This window comes from Lycium ferocissimum, chromosome 11 (assembly GCF_029784015.1).
Source record: "Lycium ferocissimum isolate CSIRO_LF1 chromosome 11, AGI_CSIRO_Lferr_CH_V1, whole genome shotgun sequence".
Lineage (NCBI taxonomy): Eukaryota > Viridiplantae > Streptophyta > Magnoliopsida > Solanales > Solanaceae > Lycium > Lycium ferocissimum.
In genome coordinates this window covers 56,998,288-57,020,048 of record NC_081352.1, presented here as the reverse complement: position 1 = coordinate 57,020,048, position 21,761 = coordinate 56,998,288, and the positions used below count along the sequence as shown (strand labels likewise).

Sequence of the window (21,761 nt, the reverse complement as noted above, 5' to 3'; positions counted from 1 at the left end):
CTCCATCGAGGCCACCTAGACGCAGGGAGGCTGGAAGTTTTCCCGTTGTGCATTCGGGGGTTGGATCTCGAGTTTGAACTCGTCATATCATGGGGACCCGTCGGGAAATGCCTTCGGGCGAAGCTCCGCCAACAATTGTGCTCGATGAGGAAGATTTACCGGATTGGATATCCCGGGGTCATCCGCCTCTGGTGTAAGTCACGGGGATATCTAATCGGTATCACCCATCATTGCCGCATCCCGTGGATAGGCTCGGAGATCTCATCCTCCGACTTGTTAGGTTGATTAAGGGTGTGGTTGTCTTACTTTTGTTTTCCAATTACTGGTCGTAGAGTAGGGTTTCTTCTGCTTTTTCTGATGTACTGATGTATCCGACATAGTCAGAATTTTGTGAAATGGAAAAAATCTTTAATGGGATTTCGCAAATTGGTTGTTATTGGACTTCATTGAGCATTCCATGTGTATTGTTTGTACCCAAACCTTTGTATATGCCCTTGTTATATTCGATCAATAATCACTTACTCCATAATCCATAAAAACCCGAAATGTTTTGCTGCCGGCCACCATAGTCGAGCATCTTATTATTAAACTCGGCCACGACTGGTTCGAAACCACATCCTTTGCGACCTATTCGGAAGCTTTACTCGATCATGGAGGTGTTCGTACGAGGTCCCGATCTAGGTTTCTTCGGAAGGTCGACCCGTTTAAGCACGATCTGTTGGTTGAGTGGACGTCCCGGTTCCTTCTCGCGTACGCTTCCCATGATTAGATAGGATCAAGGTCACATCCGTCTGACATCGACACGTGTCGAGGCCCTGTTGGCTCTGAAGACGGTTGCGGAAGGCAAACCGTCTCGGTCCCACTCTATAAAAGCAAGTTTTCCCTTTTATTTTTTACTTTCCGACTTTTTACCAAAGGGAATTTTACCTTCGTGTGCCTTGGATACGATGATCTTCATATCTTCAAGCCTTCATACCTTCATATCTTCACATCAGTTTCCTACCCAATCTTCAAACCTTCACTCAAAACCTTCTTATCTTCATAATTCTGAAATGACGAGCAAATCTTCAAAGGCTAAAGCTGGTGAGACCTCTTCGGCTCCTAAACCAGAGCCACTGCTGACTGACTTTATTCCTCAAGACTGTTCGACCATCCGGGACTTCAAGGTCGAGAAACCTTCTCAACAGGGGGACCGAGGTGTCAAAATATCGGCCTATTTGTGTACGATACCCCCGAATAAACTCGAGCAAGTCAAAGAAGATTGCGGGTGGAAAGGTAAGGAGGTCGTTATCCCTGACCAGGACGAAGCCACAACGACCTACGTGCAAGGAGTTTTTATACCTACCCTTTCACTTTCAGCACACTCGACCCTGTGGTGGTCGATTTCTGCAAACGGTACAAGATTACCCTCGGCCAAATTCACCCATAATTTTGGAGGATCGTTGTGCTCCTCCGTTATTTTACTTCAAACGTAAACATTCCATTCACGGTGCACCATCTACTCTGGCTATATAGCCCCCGTGTCTTCAGAGGAGGAATGATTAAACTCTCAAAACGAGCCGGAAAAGCGCCCTTCTCTGGTCTGGACGAAGATAGAGACCGAGGCTGGCAGGGCAGGTTTGTCCGAGTCAGGACAGCGGATCTGATTCCCGCTGACAAATTACCGTTTCCCGAGAGATGGAACCCAAACCGTAAGTAACTTTATGTTGGTACGATATGGCCATGTGCCTGCACCTATACTGAACCTTTTATTTGCTCGTGTGTATACAACGCTTATCCGAACCCTCGGTGCGGTTCCTAACCTCGACCAGTGGATCGGAAAAATCTGTTCCCAACTTACTTATGCCGATCGTACCTGGAGACGTTTGTCCCGGTCCCGTTGGGAGGCCGGAACCCACGGTAAGTCCTTCCCTTAGAGCGTCGTCCTTTCTTCTCTACGCAATACGCCACATTTGATAAGTAAGGACTGTTCTTCTTTTTGCTTCACAGGTTTATCAAAGGCCACCAGAATTCGGGGCTAGGAAACTGCCGAGGCCTCAGCTGACTAGCAAGATATCGAAGCTCCTGATCAGGGAGACCCAGCTGAAAACAGGAAAAAAAGATCCTCCGAATCTTCTCGAGCTCCTACTCAGGCTAGGAAAAGATCGAGGATCGTTATCCGAGATACCTCATCAGAAGATGTCTCGGCCTGTGCTTTGGACGCTGAGGTTGTTGGTAAACTATTGGACCATTCTGACGATGATGATCAGCCATTGGGTGGGCATCGTCTTATTGACGAGCTCCTCGAGCATGATTTGACCGGTTCTATTGAAATCACTCCACCATTGGTGGAAAGCTCAAGTCGAATTCTGACTGGATCGAGGGGCATCTCGAGGTCGACAGACACAGGGAGCATCGGGTCGAAGGTCGGGGCATCCAAGCACACTCCTACTCGAAGTATTGAAAAACTGCCAGCCGCTGGATCGAAGGCAACTTCCTCGGTATCAGGCCCAAAGGTACCTAATATTTCGCCTTTGTACGGTATTGGTTCCGTCCTTCCGATATAAGCTGTGGCCTCATCTGAAATAATAATTTGCATACAGGATTCTCCGCCGCCATTAGTGGATATTCCCGCCGATGTTGAAAAAGCCAAAGGCAAGATAACCGAGGAAAGACCAGTCGGTCATGAGGGTTATGAAATACCCGCTTCGGGTATGTCAGGTTTTGATCATTTGTCCATCCCCGTGACCGATCATTTCGGGGTTAATTCCGGTCTTAGGTTGGAGAAACTGTTTCCTGCCCCTAGTACCGACCCGAATAGAAAGAGGCTAATAACTTTCAAGATGCCGGCCGATGTGAACATGCTATCGGGGCCGATCGGGGTGGCTAGCTATTTGTACCCGCTGGTGTCCCAGGAAGACCGTCGGAAAATGGATGAAGTCAACGAATCATGCCTTTTCAACGAGGCCCAGCAAGCATTGAACCGGGTAAGTTTTGTTCTTATGCTCTTTTCATTTAGTTTTAACTTCATGTCTCATTTTACAATCGTCCCTCTTTCTCTTATAGGCCTCCGTGCTTCATCATGCCAGCTTTCACCGGCTCAGGCATGAAGTGGGCCGGCTCAAGGAGGAGCTTAAAAGCAAAAGTGAAGAGGTGGACGAGCTCATAGATCTGTATGAGCAGAAATTACAATACATCTCGTCTCTCCCTGACCTTTCGATCCTGAAGTCGGACTTAACAGCGGCTCGAAATGAAGCCGCCTAGGCTAAGCGGGAGCGTGATCAGTTGGCAGAGAAAGTAAGGGTTTTTGAAGTTTTCAATGAATCTTTGACGGCCAATGCTAATGTCCTTCCTTCTCAGGCCCGGGATTATGTTAGCCAGATCGACCAACTTCGGGCAGAGCTGGATGGGATTAAGCCCGAGTTTAATGTCCTCCACAAAATAACCATTGGCGCTGTGGCCGAACGTGATGTTCTCAGGGAGTAGCTTCGGGCGTCAGTGAAACAAATGAACGGCCTTAGCTCATCACTTGCTGCGACCGAAGTTGAACGGGATCGATGAACTGGGTCATCACCGATCTGCAAGCTGAACATGGAAAGGCTCTAGACCAGATCTCGGGTTATGATGAGATGTTAGAGCAGTATAAGGCCGATGTGACTGTTGCCGAAAAGGCCAGTAATCTTCGAGCCGAGTACGAGCGGTGTTTATCCCGAAGGAAAACCCTCGAAGAAGTTCAAGCCACTGGAGTGGACTTATCAGATCTGATCGAGGAAGCCAAGAAGCATGAAGCAAAATCAAAGGCTGCGTTCGACCCTAAGGATTCGGATATCGACCTCGAGTCAGCCGATGAAGAGGCCGAGGGGTCGGGTGAAGATTAGGTTCGGGGCCTTGCGTCCCTTCTTTTGTTTTTACCCTTTTGTTTTGAGGCCACTAGTCCGAGCCTTTGTAAATCTACTTATATGTATGTATGAATGAAAATCAAAATTTGTATTTGATCTTTGCAAAGTATTCCTCGGTTCAATGTTTGTTCGGTTTATGCCATCATTATAATTTGTCATATTATTTCGGCTAGGATAAAATTCAAGTGGTAACGGCTTGTGATTGGGTTTTAGTTCGTGTTGACTTTAGTTGTTGCTTTATTTATAGTTTGCAAGACAGACCCGGTCACGACATTTTTGTGTTTTTAGACCGTGGTCTTTAACCGTTTGGGTCGCAGCTTTTGAGCTTGCATATGTTTTTTAGACCGTAGTCTTTAACTGTTTACGCCATAGCTTTTTAGCATTTGTGTACGTTTTCAATACCGTACTCTTTGATCATTTAGGCCATAGCCTTTCGATATTTGGCAACATTGGATCCTTTCGATCGAAGTAAGTTTTTTATTGAAAAACCGGCCAGAGATGCATTCGCAATTGTTGCCGCGGCAAGAACAAACTAAGTGGACACGATTCAATCGATCGTTTGGTCCTTACATCTGATCCTATCATTCAGGCCTTGGCTTTTACATAGTTATCACTTAACTCATGGTATAATAGTCCCCTAGTATTCGAGTCCGAGGTATGAGGGCTCGGGTACTATTAGCCCGATATATGCAGTCCCCAGTCTCTGGTCTCTGGTCGGTATCCTCTATTCGCGTAGCACGTTGTTCAATGCTGCCTCGTTAAAAACCTTGTCGAAAACTCACTTCGGGACAAAACGGTCGAAGGGAAAAAGAGTGCAGCACGTGTTTTCAGTCCTAAGTTTATAGCTTTCCAGTTTCCATTGCGCTGCTCCGGTGTCCCTCGGACTGTATCCCTGCGTGGTCAGATCGAGAGAGAAGATAAACAAAGAGAAGTTATTCATACCTTTAACAGTAATATCGCTTTAAGTGTGCTACATTCCAGTTGTGTTTCAACTGCTGTCCGTCTTCATTCTCGAGCTAATAAGAGCCTTTCCCGGTTATTCTAGTGACTCGATATGGTCCTTCCCAATTCGGGACTAGCTTCCCTTCGTGAGGGTTCTTTGTATGAAGTGTGACCTTCCTCAGTACCAAGTCCCCAATCTGAAAGTGCCTGAGGTTGGTCCTCCGGTTATAATATCTTTGCATCCTTTGTTTTTGTGCGGCTATTCGAATATGAGCAGCTTCCCTCCTTTCATCCACGAGATTCAGACTAGCAGACATTGCTTCATGGTTCGAGTCCTCAGTAGCATACTGGAATCTCAAACTTGGTTCACCAATTTCGACGGGTATTCGGGCCTCGGATCCGTATACGAGGGAAAACGGAGTCTCCCCGGTGCTTGATCTTACCGTTGTGCGATAAGCCCATAAAACCTCGGGCAGAACTTCCTTCCATCGGTGTTTGGAGTCGGCTAGTCTTTTCTTTAAATTCTGCAGTATAGTTTTATTGGTAGATTCAGCCTGGCCATTCACGCTCGGGTGATACGGGGTGGATAAGATCTTTTTGATCTTGTATTCTTCGAAAAACTTGCTAACCTTGTTGCCTATAAACTGCTTCCCGTTATCACACGTGATTTTCGTGGGTACCCCGCACCGACAGATTATATGGTCATAAATGAAATCGATGACCTCTTTTTCTCTGACTTTCTCGAGTGCCTGTGCTTCAACCCATTTAGATAAATAGTCAGTCATAATCAAAATAAACTGTGCCTTACGTGGGGCCCATGGCAGAGGGCCTACTATGTCCATACCCCATTTCATGAATGGCCATAGGGAAAGGACTGGATGAAGTTCTTCCCCGGGTTGATGTATTGATGGGGCGTGTTTTTGGCATTCGCTGCATTTTCGAACGAAGGTCTTGGCGTCTTTCCCCATCTCGTTCCAGTAGTATCCTGCTCGGATCTGCTTGCGAACCAATGAATCGGCTCGCGAATGGTTGCCGCAAGTCCCCTCGTGAATTTCCCTTAGGATATAGTCGGTTTCTCCTGGTCCTAAACATCTTGCCAAGGGGCCGTGGAACGATCGTCTGTATAACTGGCCATCAACCAAACAAAATCTAGCTACCTTGGTTCGGAGAGCTCTTGATTCCTTAGCATCGGATGGCAATTTTCCTGTTTGAAGATAATCTATGTATTTGTTCCTCCAGTCCCAGGTGAGGCTGGTCGTATTTATTTCAGCATGTCCGGTCTCTATGACTGATCTCGTTAATTGAACTACAGCTCCGGAGTTGAACCCATCCGATTTGACCGAGGATCCCAGATTTGCTAAGGCGTCCGCCTCGTTATTTTGATCCCGGGGAATGTGTTCCAACGTCCATTCCTTGAACCGGCGAAGGACAACCTGAAGTTTCTCCTGGTATCTTCGCATTCGGTCATCCTTGACCTCGAAGGTTCCGTTTGCTTGGTTGACCACCAGGAGAGAATCGCATTTGGCCTCTACGACTTCTGCTCCCAAGCTTTTAGGCAGCTCTAAACCTGCAATCATAGCCTTATACCCGGCTTCGTTGTTAGTTAAATTAGCCGATCTAATTGACTGTCTTATTACGTCACCCGAGGGAGGTTTGAGAACGATCCCTAACCCGGACCCTTTTACGTTAGACGCACCGTCCGTGTTAAGGGTCCAGACTCCCGTACTAATCCCCGAGGTAAGAAGCATTTTCTTATCGACCACAGGAATCATGGCCGGTGCAAAATCGGCCACGAAATTCGCCAATATTTGGGATTTAATCGTAGTTCGGGGGTTGTATTCAATATCATACCCCTTTAATTTTCACAGCCCATTTTGCTAGGCGGCCTGAGAGCTCAGGTTTATGCATGACATTCCTTAGGGGGTACGATGTTACGACACATATGAAATGACACTGAAAGTAAGGTTTTAATTTCCTGGATGCACTCAATAAAGCCAAAGCAAGTTTTTCCAAATGTGGGTACCTGTTCGGCGTCACCCAGGGTTCTACTTACATAGTAAATCAGGTATTGCGTACCTTTCTCCTCTCGAATCAGGACGCCGCTCACCGCTATCTCGGACACCGCCAAGTACAGGTACAGCTGTTTGTTTGTTTTTGGCGTGTGGAGTAGAGGCGGGTTTGATAAGTACCTTTTGAGTTCACTAAGGCCATCTGACATTCTGAAGTCCATGCAAAGTCAATCTTTTTCTTTAGCAGCGAGAAAAACCGATGACTCTTGTCCGAGGATCTGGAGATGAATCGGCTTAGGGCAGCTATTCGTCCCGTCAACCTTTGCACCCCTTTGATGTCGTTTATCACAGTGATATCTTCAATTGCCTTTATTTGATCCGGGTTGATTTCGATCCCCCTGTTTGATACCATGAATTCGAGAAACTTGCCCGATCGACTCTGAAAGCATATTTTTCCGAGTTCAGCTTCATGTTGTACTTTCTTAATATGCTGAAAGTTTTCTGCAAATATTTCAAGTGGTCCTCTGCTCGCAGGGACTTAACGACCATGTCATCTATATAAACTTCCATGGATTTCCCTATTTGGTGTTCGAACATGCGGTTAACTAAACGCTGATAGGTGGCACCGGCATTTTTTAAAGGGCATTACATTATAACAATATGTGCCAGACCTAGTTATAAAGGAGGTTTTTTCTCGATCCTCCGGGTCCATTTGTATTTGGTTGTACCCGGAGTAGGCATCGAGAAAACTCAGCGTGTCGTGACCAGCAGTAGCGTCGATCATGCGATCGATGCTGGGGAAAGAAAATGAATCCTTCGGGCAGGCTTTATTTAAATCTTTATAATCTACGCACATTTTAAACTTATTCCCCTTTTTAGGCACTACCACAACGTTAGCTAACCAATCTGGGTATTTTACTTCGATCGAAAGGATCCTATATTAAGAAGCTTGGTTACCTCGTCCTTGACGAATGCATATTTTACCTCGGGTTGTGGCCTCCGCTTTTGTTTGACCGAAGGGAAACTTGGATCCAGGCTCAACTTGTGTGTCGTCATGTCCAGTGGAATACCTGTCATGTCTAAATGGGACTAAGCAAAGCAATCTGAGTTATTTTTAAGGAACTCAATAAAAAATTTCCTGAGCTCGGGCGTTAACCCCATGCCCAGGTATACCTTCTTCTCTGGTAGATGGACGAACAATATGACTTGCTCGAGTTCTTCGACTGTGGACTTAGTGGCATCAGAATCATCGGGCACCAAGAATGTTCTTGGCACCCCGAATTTTAACTCCTCGTCTGGTGTGTCTCCGTTTCGATCTTCCGAAGATTCCGGGATCGGGATCTGTGATTGCTATTTGGCATTCTTCCCTTCGCTCCGATCTAGCACCTTTATAGTCTTAACAGATTCTTCAACTACGAACATTTCTTTTGCGGCCTGCTGTTCACCACGGACGGTAGTGATACCTTCTGGAGTCAGAAATTTCAATACTTGATGCATAGTCGAGGGAACCGCTCTTACGAGATGAATCCACGGTACGCCCGCAATGCATTGTATCCCGTGTCTCCTTATCACATAAAATTTGATGCAAACTGCGTAGTTCTTTATATACGATTAGTAAAGTGATCTCACCCTTCATCGTTTCGCATGCCATGTTGAATCCGTTGAGGACCCGTATTGCGGCACGATCGATCTAGTAGTCCCGGTATTTGTTCGATGACTCTTCATCGGATGATATTAATGAGCTACCTGGATCAATTAGCACACGTTTAATTCTAAACTTATTGACAAGGACAGATATTACCAGTGCATCATTATGCGGCTGGGCGATGCCTTCCATGTCCTCGTCATTGAATGTGATGGGGCCATCGGGGTCATCGTTCCGGATATGTTTTTCCCTCGTTATGGAAATTTTTGTGCATTTTATAACCGGCCCAATGGGAACGTCAGTTCCTCCCATGATCATGTGTATCACCTGTTGAGGCTCTTCCGGTCTATCCTGCTTGTTGGAGTCCAGGTTTTTAAAATAGATTTTTGCTCGTTCACTTAGCAATTCTCAAAGATGTCCCAAATTGAACAGACGGGCGACCTCCTCTCTCAGCTGCCGACAATCCTCGGTTCGATGGCCATGAGTATGATGATACTTACAAATAAGACTTTTATTCCGCTTCTCTGGATCAGATTAGATTGGCCTCGGATGTCTTGTTTCTTTGTTTCGGATAACGGCCGCCGCTATGGTTGCTACATCGACGCAAAAGTTATACTCGGATAACCTTGGAGTTTCTTTGTTTCCCGAGGCTTTATCGACAACATTTCTGTTTATCAGACCACAGCTATTTTGGCCTCGATCATTCCTTCGATCGTTCCTCCCATCATTCTTGCTGATTCGCCGTTGCGCCGTTCCCCTTCGATCGAGCGGGTAAGGCTGGTGCCGTCATATGATAATGCGGAATCCCGATCTACCACTCTCTCGACGATCACTCCTTTGTATCGGAATGCCGAATCTTGGCGGCTCTCGAATGCTTATCATCTTCGACCACGATCTTCGGCCGATACCTATTGTGTACATCGGCCCGAGGCGATCATCGGGTATTCTATCGGGTTTGTTTTAGCTCCATAGATGTGATCGAGCTCCTCGGTGTGCCCGCAGGTGAAAGCCTAAACGGCCCAATCGTCGATGGCCCGGTAGGTCCCGTGCGCTCCGTTTGTAATCGAGCCACAAACTCGCGGAGGGTCTCGTCATCTCGTTGCTTAACGTTGAACAAGTTCGATTTTCGAGTTTCGACCTTGATGGCCCCGGCATGGGCCTTAACGAAAGCATCAGTGAGCATGGCAAATGAATCAATCGAGTGCTCGGGCAAGTTATGATACCAAATCATAGCCCCCTTTGACAGAATCTCCCCAAATTTCTTTCCCTTTCGTCATCGTTGAGATCATTGCCCTTAATTGCGCACGTATACGTAGTCACATGCTTATTTGGGTCCATTGGCCCATTGTACTTCGGGATATCGGGCATGCGAAATCTCTTGGGGATTTTCATCGGTGCCGCACTCGGCGGAAATGGCATTTGAACAAATTTTTTCGAATCCGGTCCCTTCAACACTGGTGGAGCCCTCGGAATCTGATCGACCCTCGAGTTGTAGTTCTCCACCTTCTTGTCATTCGCCTCTATCTTATTTTCACCGGACTCAACCCGTTTAGTCAATTCTTCAAGCATTCTTATCAATTCGATGCTTTGCCCGGGGTGGTTCTCGTTAACCCGTGGGATGCGTCTTTCCTCCGCATCCGAGTGCATTACGATGGGGCAATATCGGTGCGACCCGATTTTTGCACAATTGTCTTTATGATCTCTTGTTGGGCTGCCGCGCCATAGCCATGTCTAACTAGTTTTGGAGGCTGTTGCGGCATGACTCCCGTTATTCTCCGCCTACGTTATGTTACCCACCGATGATCCGAATTGAACAGGATTAACGGGGGGCGCGTTGTTGTTTGGTACGCCCCCGTCATCGTGCTCATGATGGCTTGGTTCCATTTGGAAGTTGACAGAATGAGAATTCGACATTCTGGTACACCAGAAATGAAACCTTAAAGAACAAGTGAAGAATATCGAGTGTAACCGGAATGTTGTATTGAACCGCCACTACTATCTAGGGCCCCACGGTGGGCGCCAAACTGTTTAACCTTAAAATGGGGAACAATTAAATTTATGCGTGATGCCAAAGATATGTGGCTAAGTTCAATTTGATATTAGACTACAAGGGAAACCAATAAGTGAATAAGGAAACGATGCGACCGGATGTTAATTAAGTCCGGCCTCGGGTATGAAAACCGAGGTCGATACACTATGCTGAGTACGTATACGATGGATAATAGAAATGAACTCAAGAAAAAAAAATGGAGGTGAATGCAAGTAATTCTTTTGCTTTTTGATATGAAATCTTTCTTTCTTTCTGTTGCTAACCCCCTACAATGGATGAAAACCTCATTTTTATATAGTAGAGGAGTCCTACCCTAATACAATTCTAAAGCAAAAGAAAGAAATCTGTGACGGCTGTTGCCGAGATCATCGCCAAAATATCCGGTTGAGGGCGGATGTTTCGGTCTTCTTCTTATGGCAGTTAACCGCCCTTCCTACAACGCCTGGTCCCCAATCCGAATTCGACGTCTCCTTCTCGATGACCTGGTCGGGTCATACCCGAGCACAACCATTACATCGGGAAACCGAGCATGTCCGTATCCTCGGTTTTACGCGTATACAATAATATCTATATTTGCTGCAAAATTGCATCTAAATTAACATTGTTGTACTGTAGGTTCATGTCTGAAAGTCTACGTTTGTCTTAGTTTTATCACATGTAACCTTAGCATATCACTAGTCTTTTAAACAATTGTGCGCAAATTAAATAATAATATTCTAAATAAGAAATTTTTCTACCAATTAGAATTCACTCTAAAAAATTATATGTACATCATTCAACATACATTATATCTCATAAAAATATGGACATAGACCATAATCATAAATTTTGTACGGTATTTTTTTTTAAAGAAATAATTAAACATAGTAATGATTCAGTTATAAACTCAAAAGAATTATATTAAAAATCCAAATTATAAGATTGATCACTTGTGAGATTAATGATTCTGAGCCCATAACGTGCGTCAAGTATGCACATATAATATATCCAAATAAATCTCATGTAAGGTCTTCAAAATATACGTAAAACACCCAAAATAATATGGGGCACGTCATTTCTTGCTCCATTGAAATCTGCCTAGAAAATTTTAAAATTTTAAAATTCTGGATTATGTTTTCAAGCAGCCAACTTCTGCACTCCTATCTTCTTCATTCGATATCAAAAATACACAAATAACATATCGTTGGAAAGGTTTTGAAAGGATCTTTCCAGTGATATATAGCTTGCTACTGATGGGGTGTACAAAGTAAACCGACAAACCACACCAAACAGTCAAACCGAGAAAAAAAACCCGACTAGTGGTTTGGTTTGACTTGGTTTGGTGTTGAAAAAAAAAAACCCGACCATAATTGGTTTGGTTTGATTTTAACTAAAAAAAGTCAAACCGAACCAAACCAACCCGACATTACATGTATTCAATTTTTAAAATATTTTATACATAAAAATATTTATTTGTAATGTAATTTATAAATATTTTTTAATTTTTTTCGGAGTTTTTTTTATCTATTATCATATTATTTAAGTTGAGCTTAAATTTTGAACGTCAATAAGTTTTATATCACATGGATGTTAGTAACTCAAATAAAGTCCAAACCAAAACCAACTCAACACTAATGCTAACAAAAGAAATTCAATTTACCATTAGGAATGACAATAATGTTGAATATCTATTCTTTAGTTTTGCATAATTGATTTAGAGAGTGAAAATACATAACTTAAGTTTTTTTTTTCTCTGTCATGTAATTAATACTTATTAGTCGTACTTATTTTAGCATGACTTAATATTTTTAGATTATGGACATTTTCTTTATGGCTTGTTAATTAGCAATATTTATTTCAACCGATTTTATTAGCTTTTGTTAAATATTTTAATACAATGTTATTACTCTTCTCACATTTTGTGTTATTTTCTTAAGAAACACCTTAATTATATAGTTGTACCTTACTAGGACTAAAGAAATATTTGAAGTAAAAGTTATATGTTTTGTATCAAGACTATTCCGAAAAAAAACCCGAGAAAACCGAATAACCCGAGAAAATCCGAGGTTGAAAAACCAGAATTTTATTGGTTTGGCTTGGTGTATAAATTTAAAAACCCGACGCAATTGGTTTGGTTTGGTATTTAAAAAATCCGAACCAACCCGATCCACGTACACCCCTAGCTTGCACACATCTGAAGCCTTAAGAGGGAGAAATCGAGCTCGAAAGTCTGGGTGTTCATGCTGAACTTTCAGATTTTTTTTATATTTTCGGGCAGCCAAATTTCGACACTCATATCCCCTTCATTCAAATTCGGAATTTTACAAATAATATATCGTTAGAAAGATATCAAAAATATCTTTACAGTGATACATGACTCGCAATCGTTGAAACCTAAAGAGGGAAAGAAAATAGTTCTCTAATCTGAACGTCTAGATTGTTTTCTGTTTCAGACAACCGATTTTCGATAATCATATCTCCTTCATCCGATATCGAAAGTTTACAAATAATACAGCGCTAGAAAGATCTCGATTTTCTTTCCAATAATATAACATTCACATATTGAAGCAGCCAATACAAGCAAATAACATAGTCGAAAATAGGAACATCAATTATATTTTTCACAAATCTTTAGGATGCAACATCTCTTAAATGGAAAATTCATTTTTTTCCTAACTTTTTAACCATATAGTGGTGGAAAAAACACATTTATACCATGCTCTGATACTAATTAAGGGGATCAATATTCAGGGATCAATGCGGATTTAGACATACCTTCTCATAAGTTCGATGTGTGTTACCACCATCAATTGCCTTGACGATTTCGTACAAGATCACTCATGGAGTCTTGTAGTTTGTCCACAACAACTACACTCTATCAAAAGGGATTGCAGCTCAAAGTGTAATTTTGGAATGACCTCAAGTCATTTTCTTTTATAGTAGAACTTGTGTACATTCTTGCGCTTCGCGCTGTTATTACAAGCATTAGTGTATTTATTATTAAATAGTTAAATAAATCCTTTTACAGTTGTCATCTTTTCAAGTAATTTTTTAAAACTTTAAGCTATTGAAAGTTATTTATTTTAATTTTATGTATATTCTAAATATGTAAATGTAACCGAATAAATAACGATCACATCTGTAATAAAAAATTAATGTGTTAACTATTGTACTCCGAATCCAAGCATTCCTTTAATTTACAGATGTAGGGAGTAATGAGAATAGAATTCTCAAAAGAAATGTTCACATATGTGTGATTGATTTTAATAAAAATGTGGATACATAGGCCTCCACGTCAATATTCGTTTTCCCTTTTTATTTCTCTCTTGTTTTCTTAATTTTTTTCTCAATTGTTTGGACGGAAGCATAATTATTCTTATTATTGTACTTGTTTTCTTGATTTATCTTTTTGGCATTTTATCTTTTAATTTCTGTTGTTGTCCAATATGTCTTTTTCTACAACAAAATTTTAATGAAAAAAATAAGGAAAAAAATTTTACGTAGCAAAAGTCATTAGTCCAGCTTATTGACGTTCTCCTATATGTATCAATCATTGCTAAGTCGCTGACGTTAGATCAAGGTGTAGGACTACCTTCAATATATGACGTTTACTTTGTTGGAGTCGTTGGTTTGATAAGCCTTCTCATTTCCTTGCCTAGTCTCATTCAAACATCATAACCAATCCTATTTGAAGAATATAAATTAAGCCCCACGTTAGTGTTTGGGATTTTTGCAAAATTAGCCAAAGTTCATTTTGATAGAATAATTAGGGAACATTTTAGTGTTCATATGTTTGCCTTCGGATACTACAATCTTCATACTAATAATTTGTCAAACACAAAAATAAAATTAATTCAAATGCTATACTAATAGCAAAATTATAACTTAGTATAAGCGAGCAAACCATTTGAATCTTGAATAAAACTTCCAAATTTAAGATTCTTAGTCGAAGCTTTATCATTCGGTTGCTATCACCTCTTTGCTTCGGCAATTTATGTACTGAAGAAAAGAATGTCAAAAGAAGAAAACGTAGATAATACTCAAAATGTGATCTTGGACTTGTATACATGAATAAAACAGAAAATTAATAAGGAAACTTGTAAATTATCTTGTTGTACACCAAAATAATAAGCACCCGGAGTAGTAGCCACACACTTATAAAATTTCTACGGTGTACCTGTAATAAAAAGTACAATAAACTTGAAGAAGACTGAAAATAACGATTGCTGAATCCACTTGAGGCACATATAAAGAGATTCAGTTGCATATAAAACTAACAATGAATGTAAACATTTTATAGTAATTTTTTTACTTTCAATTGTAATAATCAATGTGTCCGAGCCTGCCCCACCGATATATTAGAAAATATTATTTGGGACGGTTGTAGGACTAAACAAATTGCTTCTGCTCCACAAATATACGATTGGCACAAAAATATGAGAAAAAACCCTCACCTGAATGAAGACAACAAATTCAAAACAACAATATATGATCAACAAATTCAAAATAACAGTATATGAAAAATAAAGTATATCATTTGGAAATAAGACATATATATATATATATATATATATATATATACGGAAATAAAGAACTACGTATAGCTGCAAAATCAAGAAAGAAACTTACCGCGCCAAAACAAATGCTCCAAAGACAAGTAAGCTACCACAGGGTCAAAATATCCTACTCTGAAATTGAATGTAAGTGGCGGACCCAGGATTCAATGGTCCTGGTTGCTCACCTTAAAATCAACAAAAAATATATTGCTTTGAGTGAATTTGAAGTTGGCTCCTTCAAGGCTTAGCTTAAAGCCTACAACCTTTTTACCAGAGCACCAAGATCTTTTATTATTTACTGGGTGCTATTTATTATTTTATACCAAAATTTCAAATATTTTCTATATATCGACATAGAGTATATGCCACGATTAATGGGTGCTCGAGCACCAGAAAATAGTACATGGGTCCGCCTCTCCATTAGCTAAACATTCCTAGCATATGTATTAATAGTGCACGATATATTGAGGGGTAACATGAAGAAGCATGCACATTTATATACATAAATTATTACGTGTAACTAGAGAATAGTGCTTTCAATCCCCTCATATTCCACTGCTAATGTGCTCAAATTCCACCAGAAATTCCATTTTAATTAAGCCTTAGTTGAAACGGTTGGTTTTGTGAGAATTTCGAAACGGTGCTGTCCAACATAATTAAAGGAGTTAAATGAGTGTTTTTTAGTTTTTTCACACAGGAGATAAATGAGAAAAAAATAAGGAAAAGCTCCCCACCCTCGTCCCAAACAAAAAAAGGGAGAAAAAAGATAAATAATATTAAAAAAGCGTAGAAAGATCTACATCACCTTGTCATCTTTCTAAATTTTATAATACATAGAAAGATAATGTGATCTTTAACCCCACTTATAAATAGTTCCATACTTTTAACTCCCATTTAATGGCAGAGTTGCATAACTTTTCTCATCTTTATTAGGGAGGTACAACAAATAGACTTACATCATGTTTCATCAATGAACATGTAACTTATCATCCATTATGGTTGTCTTACATCAGTTGTAACATACAAACTAAAGGTAGAAACATACACTACAGACGAAAACATAACAAATAAAAACCTGTATGTCTTGACTTCACTTACACACTCTCTCATACTATATACATGTCACAGTGACTACTATCTTGGGATTCTCAACTTAAACTTGCTACTTAAAATAGCATGCCGGGATGGGAATAGCATTGAACCCCATGTCTTTAACTTGTACTATGGCACCGATCAGACAGAATCCATTATGTTATAGGAGAACTTTGATAGCAGTTGTGGAACTCCAGCTATTATTGGCCCATATGTCTGCAGAAAATCGCATCGACTGCATTAGCTTGAGTATAACATAACTCAGGTTTTACTTTAATTACAAGGATGACAAGTACAAAAGGCACTAGACAATGCTCCACTCATTTGTAAGAGCCACTGTGGTAAAAGCAAACAGATTGAGTCAAATCACCACACTAATTTTCTATTCATGAATGTTGCCTGAGGTACAGTACCTTGAAATTTTCATGAACTTGGGACAACGGAACAGCAAGAAGCTTAAGGTTCTTCGGTACAACAAATTTGCAACTTTCGGGCAACCTCACTAGAAAGAGTTTCGTGCACTCCTACAGAGAAAGAAAGAAAGAAAGAAAGTTAAACCTTACTAAAACCAGTGGTGTGCACTCCTACAAAGGGAAGTACTAATGGTTTCAAGAATTCCTGACAGCAAATGAGATAGATTTCAGACTATTATAACCAAGGACCTTAGCCCTTTTTATATCAGGTGGCGTAAACGGGTAAATCGGTGTTTCAAAGTCAGGTCTCCACCACATCCCAAGGCATTCACCTACCTACGTACACATCAAATAATGAAAGATATATAAGATGCTTAGCCAAAAAGTTAAAAAAAAATGAAAACACTATGTCAAATGTTGACATACCTCCCAGCTGTCATCTTTGCTCATGGATAGCATCCTTGAGAGCTTACGTCTTAGACATTCAATTTCTGTGTATGTCAACAAGAATAATCCTTCAGCGCTGCAAACTCCCAGCTTCTACAAACTGAGAAAATATATCATCATACCTGATTCACCAGGCCTAACACGACCACCTGGAAGCTTGAACATGAAATTTCGTACTTGCAATAACAGTACATGTGGTTGCTTGAACAATTCAACCTGCAATAGAATGTATTGTATATCATACATTTAACAACCACCAAAAAGTGTTCCTTTTATATGCGGTGACATTTTGAACGTCAGAAGAATACTAAAGCCATTTATTTGGCAGCTTAATTTGTTTCGGATAGAATTCACACCCCTTATTAAGACCATCCATGAGGACTCCCATGAATAAGTTCCGAGATTATTCACTTAATAATCATGGACCAATTTATGGAACTTGAACTATTGGAACATATGTTGGAACTACAAACTTTTAACTAATGTTACCAATATCAAATATATTTATAAAAAAAAAAAAAAAAAAAAAGGAAGACTACAAACTTTTAACTACTCACAGGAAATTTGTTAACGTTGCAGACTTAGAACCTGGAAAGCTCCATAACTGACTGCTGAACTATCTGGATGACTCTACTTATCAGCAGTTTATGAATAAACTAGGGTTCAGTTGCAGAATGCCGTATGGCTCTATTTATTCAGCACTTTATGAACCAACGAGGCGTAGTTGCAGTATCAAGTTGGTTAATAAAAGACACGGGACAAAATTACATATTCTAACTTCCCCCAAAAAAAAAACTTCAGCCTGGAGGCTTTTACTCATGGATATTAAATCAAAGTAGTAAGGTCTGCATCCTACAATCACATAGTAAAGTTGCAACTCAATTCCAAAATGAGAACCCTAATAATTCAAATTATTTACTCATAGAGGAGAAAGAAGCCAAGGATAAGAGAAGGATAAGAGAATACAGCTTCTAGAGCTGGAAACCACGTTTTGTTTTTGAAAAGTTTGGAGGAGCAACGGTAAGGTTGTCTGTCTCTGTGTGACCGGTAGGTTTCGACTAAGTTGCTCGGACTCGGTGCGGGTGTCCGATACGGGTGTTGATCTAGAGGTCAAATCTTTCATGATCTAAATTTTTAAGATTCAGGGGTATGGATCCAATACGGATAAGGGTGCAGGAATTCGGCTTAAAATAATTCAAATATCTAAAGTTCAGTTATATGGTCTAAATTATGAGACATTATGTTTTTTTTTTATACTGGTAACATGTAAAATTATGAGACATTATGTGGAAAACTTACAACGTATTCTGAGGAGAATCCCAGAAGGAGATATATGGAAAAGGACTGACATAGAAATTTCTTATACAAGGTATTCCAGTTTCTACAATTTCACCTTAGTTTTTGTTTTTATTAGAGAAATCATTGTATTTGTCCCGAATTTCTCCGTCGATTTTGGTCAAATTACCCAAAATCAATTGACCATATCCGGTACGGATCCCACACCCACGTCGTATTGACAAGGGTGTGGCGTCGAAAGTGAAGAGTCTGAGCAACGTAGGGTCACGGGTTCGAGCCTAGGACCAGCCACTTATGCTTGCATTAAGGTGGGCTATCTATCTCACCAGTGCTGGAGCTAGAAATTTTGTCAAGGGTGTTCGACTTTATATGACACATATATATTAAGGGTGTTCAATATATAATATATATCTTTAATACGTAATAATTGGCATGTCTCCACGGCATAACTTTTCCGCGAAGGGGGCTCGGTTGAACACCCTTGCTTGGCTGTGGCACCGCCACTGTATATCAACCCTTGGGGTGCGACCCTTCCCCTGACCCTACTAAAGCGGATGCTTTGTCCACCGGACTGCCCTTTTTCTCTTTTTTCTTTTTTTAATTTTTTTTTTTTTTTAAATCCTTGTGCAGAGGCCATGGTAATATTCTCTGTAACTTCCCAATTCTATTGGACTTTCCCTTCGGCAAAGTAACTGGCCTGCCAAGACAGTTCCTAGTTGCGATTCTATATAACGTTAAAAGTATGAACTAGATACAAAAACAATATTCATAATATTGAATATATGAGTCAGATGCTAAACTGTGATTTTACGTTTCTAATTTATTCTAAATTTCTAATCTCCTATTAGTACACAATTACTACATATTGATCTATAATGATTCCTTAACAATTCATAATTTTGCAAGCTATATTTATCTTTAAAGGCATCTCAATCGTGCCACCGATCCCGCTGGATCATTTTTTGATTGAAGTACCTTCTTTAGAACAAAGCTCCACAGCGTTGAGGCAAACACCTTAAACCCTTAGTGCTGGCACTAAAGCACGCTTAAGCGAGCAAAACCAGCCTCTGTCGCACGGTGCTTCAGGGCTAAGCATGATGAAGCAGACTTTTAACAACATTGGTGGGCAAATCATGTTTATCACCCCTGCATTTATAAGATTATAAAGGTTCCAGTTCCTAATTTAGAAACCTTCAATTATTTCTAAAATGCACTTTTAACACTTTTTGGGACGGAAAATTAGAAATAGAGAGATTGGTATTATTCTTTTTATTTTCCTTTTTTATTTTGTGTGAACCATTAGGTACCTAAAACTCAATAGTCTGACTAATTTGGATTTCAGTATCTGAAACTCCCGAGTATCTAAGGTTCTCCATACTCAGGCCCCCAAACCTAAGATCTCTGGTTAGGTCATGTTACAGGACATCTAATGGTTAGTTCTTTTCCACTTCTGCGATGGGGAAGTCCTACACGCCGAGATTAAAAGTGATTGAAGATACTTTTGATAAAAAATAGCTGAAACTGAAGACAATTTACTGATAACCTTGTTTGAAATATCTTTACAAGATATAATTCACACAATTATCAAATTTTACCAGTTAATTTTTTTCCTCTCTGTGCAGCATCCTACCACAACAGTAAATGAAGCATTCCTCCAGCATATGGCGTAAGGCCAGAATAACTACCCTCTTCGTCTCAATTTATGTGAGCTACCTTCTTTTTTTTTAGTATGCCCAAAAAGAATATTATACTCCTCCGATTCAAAATAAGTGTCCACTTAGTTGAAAATACTAACTCTTGCAAAAAAAATATTCCCTCTGCACCAATTTATGTGATACTTTTCACTTCCCGAGATTCAAACTGTATGAACTTTGACCGCCAAATTTGATATATGAAAAGTTGCAACTTATAGTACTTTTCAGGTAGTTTTCATAGATATAAATTTTAATCTTAAAATATTGAGTTAATCTAATCCAATTTAGCTTCAAAATTTAGTCAAATTGACTCTCGAAAAGCAAAAAGTATCACATAAATTGGGACGGAAGGAGTAGGTATTTTGACTAAACCACCCCTAATCAAAATTCGGATATTACTACTAACTTGGCACATTGGGATCTAGCCATTTAGCACTTAATAAGGGCAAATCTAAAAAAATAAAGTTAATTCCTTCTTGATTACAAAAGTGGACTCTTATTTAGAACCAAAATAAAAGGGTGGACACTTATTATGAACCGGAGGGAGTACTTATTAAGAAATATTTAAACTTGAAGCTTTTCATTTTGACTTAATGAGATAATATATAGTCACACGAATGTCTGTCTTATTTCAGAACAAGAATTTCAAGAACCTTTCTTTCTTTCTTAAACAAAGATAATCTGTCACATAAATTGAGAGTACTGAATTGTGAATAGTACAACTTGTAGTCGAGCCCAAAAAGGAAAAGAGAAAAAGAAAGAAAGGAAGAAACTAACCAAAAGCACAGCTTGTACACAGGTCCTTAGTCCATGAGTATTGTAGCTGAAAATCATAGGATCAAGAAACAAAAATCAATTGCAACAACATACATATATAGAAAAAGAGCACGGAAATAAAATAAGAAGAAGAGAGAAAACATACTTCAGTTTCAAGCGTTGAATGCGTTCAGCCAAGGTCTCTTCCTTGAAGTGAAGTGCCTCTTTTGAACCGAAATAGTAATAACTCAATGGGTAAATGTCCAAAACGTTAGCACTGTTTTCATCAGTCATAGTGCCTATGAACTGAGATTGAAAAGACAAGTGTGTCAGAGTGATATTGAGGAGAAGCTGCGAGAGGTGATGACTTTCAACTTGGTGCCGTAAAAATTATTTACTTTTTTGGAGAATTTTTTTTTTTTTTTTTACTTTTGGGCTTTTGACCATAAATATTTTGAATACAATTTTGAAGTTGTATTTGGAATATCAAAAACTTAAAAATTTTATTATTTAAAAAAATTTCATATTTTTACTTTTTACAATTATATTTCATCAAAAATTATAATTTTAAAAATTATGATTAAATACAACTCTAACTTCAAACTTTTTTTAAAAAAAAAGTAAATTTATTTTTAGTATTTATGGCCAAACGCCTACTTATATTATTAAAGAAGAAATAAAAAAAAGTTGGGAGGGAAGAAAGGACGTGGCTGTTCCAGAGAGGGTTGGAGGCTGAAAGCTGAAATGGCAATTAAAAAAGATGAGGTGGCAGTACTGCCTTCTTCTAGTAGTTCTAGAAAGAGAAGAGAATGGAATTTCCCTGGGCTTATTGAGCCTTTATATGATTATTTTAAAAAAAAAAAACTCCCCTCAGACGAACTGGTCTTTAATTTTTATCTCTCATATCTGTGATTTTTAATTTTAATTTTTGCTACTTATTTAATAAAAATATTCAGACCAGCTTCACTTAACATAATTATATAACATTTTTATTTTCAGAAACT

At 39.8% G+C, this 21,761-nt stretch overlaps 1 protein-coding gene across 1 annotated transcript; it reads right to left on the bottom strand.

The window, feature by feature from the left end:
* Positions 1 to 15,937: 15,937 nt before the first annotated feature.
* LOC132037576 (pre-mRNA cleavage factor Im 25 kDa subunit 1) lies at positions 15,938 to 21,128 on the bottom strand. The gene is made up of 7 exons (XM_059428107.1): positions 20,924 to 21,128; positions 20,779 to 20,824; positions 17,134 to 17,227; positions 16,991 to 17,055; positions 16,814 to 16,900; positions 16,565 to 16,675; positions 15,938 to 16,367 (listed from the first exon to the last, which is right to left on the bottom strand). The coding sequence occupies exons 1-7, from the start codon at positions 21,049 to 21,051 to the stop codon at positions 16,293 to 16,295; spliced, it is 606 nt and encodes a 201-aa protein (XP_059284090.1). The 5' UTR covers positions 21,052 to 21,128; the 3' UTR covers positions 15,938 to 16,292.
* Between the last annotated feature and the right edge of the window lie 633 nt (positions 21,129 to 21,761).

Excerpts from the sequence above, each read along its gene's own strand:
- LOC132037576 (XM_059428107.1), bottom strand. The coding sequence starts at position 21,051 with ATGACTGATGAAAACAGTGCTAACGTTTTGGACATTTACCCATTGAGT. Across the intron at positions 20,825-20,923 it reads ATTCAACGCTTGAAACTGAA|CTACAATACTCATGGACTAA; the intron begins GTATGTTTTCTC and ends TATGATTTTCAG. Across the intron at positions 17,056-17,133 it reads TGTTAGGCCTGGTGAATCAG|AAATTGAATGTCTAAGACGT; the intron begins GTATGATGATAT and ends TGACATACACAG.